The 8,924-nt window shown below is 34.8% G+C and overlaps 1 protein-coding gene across 1 annotated transcript; it reads right to left on the bottom strand.

Moving 5' to 3' along the window:
* Positions 1-491: 491 nt before the first annotated feature.
* LOC110269493 (uncharacterized) lies at positions 492-1,049 on the bottom strand. The gene has a single exon (XM_021117363.1). The coding sequence runs from the start codon at positions 1,047-1,049 to the stop codon at positions 492-494; it is 558 nt and encodes a 185-aa protein (XP_020973022.1).
* Positions 1,050-8,924: the final 7,875 nt, after the last annotated feature.

Below are 8,924 nucleotides of genomic sequence, written 5' to 3'. Positions count from 1 at the left end.
TCCCTGGTGCACTTCCCATTTCTGGCGTTTAACCTCCAGTTTAAGGTTAAACGTGGAAATGCTTCCTGATTGGCATTTTCATTCTGGCGTTTAACCTCCAGTTTAAGGTTAAACTGGAGGTTAAACTTCAGTTTCAGCATTTCTTAGCCTTCATGATTCTGGCGTTTAAGCTCCAGTTTAGGCTTAAACTGGAACTTAAACTCCACATGTGATATTCAAGCTTCCTTTATTGACTTTGTTGCTTCCTTGCCTAGCCTCTTCTTCCCTGAAATCATCCAAACAATTGCATCAAAGTCTTGCAAAATTTCATGAGAAATCTTCCATTCATAGCATTCAAGTAATATAACTAAAAACTCATAGAATTTGCATCAAAATCATACTGTTTGGATGGTTCATTGCTTTGTTCTTCTTTTAATCATTCTTGGTTACTTTAAGCTCAAGAAAATGCATAAAACAACTAAAACTATCAAAAAAATGCTAGTGAAACTAGCCTAAGATGCCTTGGCATCAATAGGCTTCAAGCTTGTGTTATAACAATTCCGAGCTTCTTGAAGATCACTGTGAACCGTGGCCACTACATTGTCATGCACAGGAAACTTGACACAAAGATGAATTGTGGATACAATTGCAGCAAATATATTTAAAAAAGGTCTACCTAAAATGAGATTATATGGGCTAAAACAGTCGACTACAAGATATTGAATATCTTGTATCTTAGATAGTGGCTGCTCACCGAGTGTGGTTTGCAACCACACTGAACCCAGAACGGGGACCCGCTCTTCTAAAAATCCGACCAAGTCTCTGATAGATGGCTGTAAAATGTTAATGCTCAGCTTCATCTTTTCAAATGTGGCAAAAAATAACACATCAGCGCTGCTCCCCGGATCCAGCAAAACTTTCCGAACTATTAGGTCTCCCAACTGGATGGAGATGACCATAGGGTCGTCCAAGTTGGTGTCGCTGCAATTAAACTCAGTCGGGTGGAAGGTCATTTCTGGAATGTCCTGAACTGGTTGAGGATTGTTGGCAGTGTCCCCAACTGCCAACATGGCCCTGTAAGTACGCTTGTATGTCCGCCCCCAGCATAACCGCCCGAGATACAGTTGATCACGCCCCTAGGTTGAGCAGGAGCCTTGTCTTTGTCTTTTGATGATGGACCTGCTGTAGATGGGTCAGAGGTAGGAATTGTCCTCTTCTGGATATGCCCTACAATAAATTTGTCGAGATGTCTGACGTGGGGGCAAAAGTCGGCTAATTAAGAAATCAATATAGAGAATGCGTTGAGAGTATAGTTCTTAACCAGCTAAGATCTGCATTGTCAATTTAGAAAAGTTGTCAAGAAATTTAGAAATAAAAATACCGGGAGTATGAGTCCCAGGTCGTCTCCCAACGAGTTGCAGGAAAGGGTGTTAACTTATTAATCAGAAATTTTCAAGAGAGTTTGAGTTTGGGTAATGAGCAATTAAATAATTATAAATTTAAGCAATAAAACTAAGAATGATTATTAATATTCTAATAAAAAGTCTTGACTGGGGGAATGATTAATTGGAAGTTCTATCCTTGTTGCGATCTCTTAAGTGTAGTATCAAAAAGGTTTTTGTTTTCACTTAGTTAACCCTTACTAAATAAAGGAAAGTCAAGTGATTGAGCTAATCCTTATTCGCAAATCCTAGTCCTCTCCCTTGGGAATGTCTAGCGTTAGTAAATACAGAACAAGCCAACAACTTCTACCTTAACCAACACTTAAGCCTTCCAACTCAAGTGTCTCCTCTTAATCAACCCCCATGTCAAGTTTGGGAAATCTACTCTATTGACATGAATATAATACTCAGAAAAATATAAGAAGACATAATAAATTAATTCAAATAAAATAGAGACTGAAAATTAATTAAAAATAAAGGTAATCCTCTTTATCAACAATTCATGAAAATAATCCAATTAGAACTCTAAATAAAATAAATAAGGATATGGAAGAATAAGGGACAAAGTAAACAAACTAGAATAATGTCTTCAACGGAGGTAACGACTCTTCAGTATCCAAAAGCATGAAACAATGAATGTAAAGTGAACCTAGAGGGAAAGTAATCCTCTCTAAATTCAGATCTAGAAACCTAAAATCTATCCTAATGTATCTAAAACTGTATGTCTATTATGTCTAAGATGTGTCTTGAGTCTCTGTATGTTCTCTGGCTTTGTTCTGTGTTTTTGGGCCAAAAACTGAGTTAAAACGCGGCCCGAAATCGCCCCCAGTGTTTTCTGTTAATTCTGCAGATTGCGCAGGTCACGCGTACGCGTCGTCCACGCGTTCGCGTTATTCAACGATTTTCCTTGTCACGCGTACGCGTTGTCCACGCGTTCATGTCATTCGTGCAGACTCCAATCCACGCGTTTGCGTCAGGCACGCGCTCGCGTCGCTACGATTTTTCCATTCCATGCGTTCGCGTGAGCCATGCGCGCGTGTCGGTGTTTGCTGGTCATCTCCTTAGTTTCTTGTGTTCCTTCCATTTTTGCAAGCTTCCTCTCCATTTTCTAAGTCATTCCTGCCTATGAAGCCTGAAACACTTAACACACGGATCACGGCATCGAATGGTATAAAGGAGAATTAAAATATACTAATTAAAGATCTTTAGGAAGCAAGTTTTCAATCATAAAACAATATTAGGAAGGAGTTATAAAATCATGCAATTAGTATGAATAAGTGGGTGAATACTTGATGAAACCATTCAATTAAACACAAGTTAAACCATAAAATAGTGGTTTATCAATGTCCTTGTCTTGCTAAGCGTTCTAGGAGATCTTTAGCAATCACACATTCGTTGGTTGTGTGGCAGTACTTCTAATGAAAAGTGCAATATTTAGACTTGTCCGTGTTCTTTGGTTCAGAATAATTGCCAACCTTACAGGGGGGGTTTTAATCAGCTTGGAATTTAGTATTTCCTTAATAATGTCATCCCTCTTTGTGTTGAACTGGGTGTATGACTCGTAACGAGGCACAGGTTTGAAGGTCCTCTTACTATCCCGAGTTTTATTGTCGTCCTTGGTCGTTGCCGACTTTTCGGCCTTTCGTGCCTGACAGAGCTCTTCAATGTCTATCTGTCCCTTGGCCTTATCACGAAACTCGGCTAAAGTCTTCAGTTTGGCTACTGCAATGGCCTCCTGAAATTTACCTGGGCAAAGGCCACTTTTGATAGCATGCAAGTGGACTTCGGGGTGAAGATCAGAAATTCTCATAGCTACTTTCGTAAAACGAGTAATGTAATCCTTCAGGCTCTCCTACGGACCTTGCTTGATGGTAGTCAAATAATCGGAATTATGCAAGTATATTGCCGATGCTACAAAGTGGTCTTCGAAATGCTTCGCCAACTCCTGAAAGTGTGAAATAGAATCTGTAGGTAAAGAGCAAAACCAGTGAAGAGTCGTCAGAAGGGTAAATTGTCTAGGAAGTTGAAAATTCATGATGTCAGCCGTAAACGGCCCTCCAGAGTTGTCGGGTTCATCGTCCTCGGTTTCAGGTGGAGCTCTGTCATTCCGAGGACCTCTGTCATCATCATTCCGAGGTGTTTCAGAGACATGGGTTGGCTCCGACTGACGCTCGTCATTTGCGTGTCGCTCCTGATGGTCATTATTTTGTTCAAGGCGAGCATTAGCTAATTGCGCAATTTGGTATTGCATCCTTTTATTCTCCTCCGCCATGCGTTGATTTGCCTCAGCTATGCGTTGGTTTGCTTGCTGAAGCTCGGTTACCATCCGAAGAAGGTCGGACGGAGTGGGGAGAGGTGCATCAGCCATGAACGGATGCAGAGATATTTGAGGCCTATAAAGAGAGGTATTCTAAATTTTCGGCCTCACGATGGGCGCCAAATGTTCTTGCCTGGTTAGCTGAAGTATAATTCGTCCTCTGGAGGGAGTTAATGAACTTCTTGGCTAGGTCACGATATACGTCAGCCGCAGATGAAACGAGGAGGAGAGTACCTGCAAAAAGTACTCCGACGCTCAAGTCAGCAGATGAAAATTATAATAGGAGCTATTATCTTAGAAAGTCACATACCTTTAAAACTCTGATCGTTTCCTTTTATAACTAGGAGACGAAAACGACCGTTTTCTGGCATTCAAGAGAAATAAATCTCCTTTCCGACGTTACTGAATAAAGGTCATTTATAATCATAAATCGGCGGAGTCAATACGTCGTTACAATAAGAGTTGCGGAACTATAACTTATTTCGACTTGTAAACTTCACTCTTCGACAATCTTAAGTGAATCGAGACATTCGGTATCAATTTTCATCTTCTTAATTCGACGTCCCTGATTAATCCAATCTTCGACCAACAACAGGGTAGGTTGTGGCTACCGGAATTTGCAACATGCATGTCGCTATTTGCACGTAAGGTGGGGTTTCAGCCTTTCTTTAGCAGACCCATCTCTGTAGTTATTTAATTTTGTCTTTTTGTTGCATGTTACTATGTTAGGTTAGATTGCTGCTTCTTTATGACATTGTCATTGATGAGGAGTATGGTCACAACTCACAACTCCTCATGTGGCACCTACCCCGTATTATTTTTCCCATTTAAACAATAGTGACTTGTCTTCTCTAGGTGCACTGTGTATAGTTTTAGTTTTACTACTTAATAACGATGCCTTTTAATTATCTTTGCTTTGTTATGTTTACCATAGACAACTGATAGAATCTAGTCTTGACACTTGGTAATTGGTAGTTGTAGTTCTCCATCATTTATTTACAACTAAAATGATACTAGACAAATCTTTTTCTTGAAACTTGATAGGGCTCCGAAATTTTAGTGTAACTATGTGAGTTTAATAATAATAATAATAATAATAACAATAACAACAACAACAATTAATATATTAAAGGACCAAATTACAAATTTATAATTATATTATATATACATAAAAAAGCAGACATCAAATTAATTATTAATATAAAATATATATTAAAAATAAATTAAATAACATATATTTATACAAAAATATATAATAAATATTTTAATAACTAATTTTTTGTGTATATTGACAAATTTTTATTTTTATTTTTTCCGACAAGACAAATTTATGTTTCACTCTTGGATGAGAATTACAAATTTACGTCTTACTGGAGAAACTTTATATCGTTTTTGGATCGTACCGGGTCTCTTATACAGGAACATAAGATCAATCTGGGCTTTCAAGCGTGTAACCCTTAAATAAATAATAGTCCAACCCTGGGCTCTCTGCCAAAAATATGTTCTCCTGGCCTTAACAAATCATAAACTACTAGGACAATCCAAGCCCAAAAAAAAATTACTAGGACAATTCTTGTCAAACACGACCAAAACTAAATCTCTGTAATAGTCTTTCATATTTATGATTTTTCACTAATTTGATCTCTTAAATTTTAATTGCACTATAATAACTTCTGAGAATAAGCTCCGGATACTATAATGGTTCACGGATCCTTTTCGATGTTGATTCAGCAAACATAGGATGATCTGGCACTTTCTTAATACACTGAGTTAATTCCAGTCATATTTTTATTGTTGTTCACGATATCTCTCAACCCGACAAGTTATGAATTAATTTGTCGTGGATCTAAGATCTATTTAAAGGTTTGTTACTGGTCAATGCGAGATTCAAACTCCTGACACTTGGTTAAGCAAATGAATGAGTTGATCACTCGACCAATCTAAATTAGTTTGTAACTTTGATTTTAACAATATTTTATAGTCACTATAACTACTATAAATAGAAACATACTAAAATTCAACTTAATATATATTATTTTTTTATATTTTAGTAATATTTTTTAACAATAATATTTTAAAAAAGTATTGCTGAATAATAAAAAAAATACTATTTTAATATTAATGCTATTTTTTAAAATATCATAACTACCATCACTTTTATAACATAGACATACTAAAATATCCTATATATTAATTTTAACATGAATCAATAAATTATGATCAAAGAGTGTGAAGCTTGAGCATTCTCACTAATACTAGGAAAATTAAAATATTAAGTTTAACTAATTAAAATGAAAAGTATATTTATACTTTTTTAATCCAAGTTATATATTAACAGAATATCTTAATATACTAACTTAAGTTGATTGAGAATTTAGTTTAATAACCTCTTTAAATAAGTGTTAAAAATTTAAATTTTAATTGTACTTTTTAATTTTGATATAATTTTAAATTGTGTTTTATAAAAAAGGATGTAAATATGTGAATTGTGTAAATATAGTGATGTCTAAAATTCACCCAGCATATTAACTTCTCATCATTCTTGGCCGGTGTATTCTATTTATATATTTTTTTTTCTAGCAGAACAATTTACCTTCGGCAAAATCCTTTTTAATTTTTAAAAAAATTACAATTTTCCCTGAACAAAATTAGAATAAATAAAATAAAATGATGCAAATTGTCTTCGGAGTATTTACTTTTCATAAATTAAAAAAAAATGCAATTCTCCCTGCATTTTCAGTTTTCTTAATCCCCATGTATTAGAAAATCAGGAAAAAGTCCTAATATTTTAGAATATTATTCAAATTTTCCCCTATATAATTTTTTTTGCTCAGAAGTAACGGTGTCCCAAAACCCAAAAAATGAGAAAGGCTTTTTCTCTATCCCTCCCTCCTCCTCTTTCTTCCAGCTGTGAGCCCTGACTACGGAATAGAAAATTTTGTAAAAGGAGACCTCGGAATACAAAATTTTGGATTGTAGCAAATGGCCCATTTGATGGAGAACTAGAAAGGAGTAAACATTGACCAGGAGAACGAAAACAAAAAACAAAGAAAATGAGTAAACTATAAAAGAACAGAAATAAGATTTTGGGGCTGGTGTAACGCAGCTGGTTTTGTAATTAGCTCATATTTCACTAGAAAGTAATTTCTATAGAATTAAAATTTAGTTGTTGGTTTTAAATAGATATTCAATCCATCAAATTCCTTGGTATCACATATTTTGTCATCTTTACTACTTGATATACCCGAAAAAGGAATTAATGAGGGATGGGTAAACTTAATATACACAAATTAAGAAGTATGCATACAAAAAAGTTGAAAATTGTGCAGTGCATGTGTGTTAATAATTCCAACTTCTTGTTTTGGTTTAACATCCAGTAGAGGAATCCGAACTGTCATGAAGAAAGAAATGAAAAATATACTACGCTACTAGGCAAATATCGTCTTAAATGTGGATAGAGTTTCTCTAGCAAAAACAGACACAGTCATTTGGTAGATGCAGCCATGCGTTCAGTTTTCCATTTATTACTATAGTCATAAGAAAAATCTAACCCGCAGAGCCAATTAGATTTCTTTGCCTAACTTATTGAAGTGCCATTGCTTAGCTTTTTAAATGTTTCCACCAGCTACTCTCTACTCAGCTTTTGTAATTTAAAGTTTAAGCATTGGCCCCCCTCAAAAGAGTTGATGATGCTATTGCCACACCATCTCTCTCTCTCTCTCTCTGCCCATATTTATATCTAAGGCTTTTGGAGTATTAAAAGGAGGAAATTTAAATGCTGTTACTTCTAAAGATGGACATTGATGCTCAAGATAGTAACAATAGGACACGGTATCTACTATGTTATTGAATGATTGAGACATACTAATAAATGAGGTCATATATATTAGAAAGAAGAAACCTACCTTCATGTATTTTCGTTCTTTGTTATTAGTATTAGTAAAAATTATGATTATTTTTCTTAGAATATATATATTCTTTAATACCTAAAAAATCTGCCTTGAAACTGATAAAAGCTTAGGAGAATGAATTTACCTATCACTCAAACAATCCTATTACCTTACAGGTGAAGATAAGGGTGTTCATGGTCTGGTCTGGTCCAAAAATTCGACCCGATTCTAAACATTTTAAGGGCTAATTTGATATAATTTTATTGGATTTAGGGTTGGATAAGTATCTCAAAAATAGATCCGTTCATTATTTCGGGTCGAATCTGAGTTAAGACGAATCCGGCTTCACCCAACTCATGTGCACTCTAAGAGAATTAAAAAAATATATTTTAAATTAATTTTAATATTATGTTATATTAATTATAAGTTTATTGTTTTATTTTTAATCATACTTGTTGAATTAGAAAATAGATCAAAGAAGCATCAAATTAGAATTTATGGACAAATTCAAGTTCAAATATGAATATTAACTTTTTGGTAACAAGTTTTTTCTTTATAAATAAGTGAATCATAAATTAATTTTTTTATAAATTATTGTTAAATTGTTTAAAACTCGGTTTTCACCCAATTTAGATCCGGTATAGTTGTGGCCCGAAAATGTTTAGATTTAATCGGGTTTAGGATTGGATTATGGTTTAAAAAATAGACCCGGTATATATGTAGAGTTCGGTTTAAATCAGGACAAATTCGATTTTATCCGATCCATAAATACCCCTAGGTGAAGATGAATTTTAATTAAAAATAATATTATCCTGCTATACTGTTAATGGATTTTTTATTTTAATAAATTAAATAAATATAATAATTACCGAAATAAATAGTTTAATAAACATTTACCGTCTCTTATCTCATTTACACTATAAACGAGATAATTTTGCATGTATCTTGTTTACAGTGTATACGAGATATATGTAGTTTTTCAATTTTCTTAAAGGTAAATTCTATCGCACTGCTATAAGACCGGCTATGCTTTATGTTACGGGTGTTGGGCGGCCAAAGGGGAGCATGAACATAAGTTGAGTATGACAGAGATAAAGATGTTGAGATGGATGAGTTGTCATACGCGATTGGATAAAATAAGGAACGAAGATATAAGGGAGAGAGTTGGAGTAGCACCTATTGTGAAAAATATGGTTGAATTGCGTCTCACGTGGTTTGGACATGTGAGAAGAAGACCGACAAAATACTCGGTCACGAGAGTGGATGAGATGGAAGATGGACAAGGGGTGAAAAGCA

Source organism: Arachis ipaensis, chromosome B3, assembly GCF_059453495.1.
Source record: "Arachis ipaensis isolate K30076 ecotype BB chromosome B3, ASM5945349v1, whole genome shotgun sequence".
Classification (NCBI taxonomy): domain Eukaryota; kingdom Viridiplantae; phylum Streptophyta; class Magnoliopsida; order Fabales; family Fabaceae; genus Arachis; species Arachis ipaensis.
This window is presented reverse-complemented; position numbering and strand designations above follow the sequence as displayed.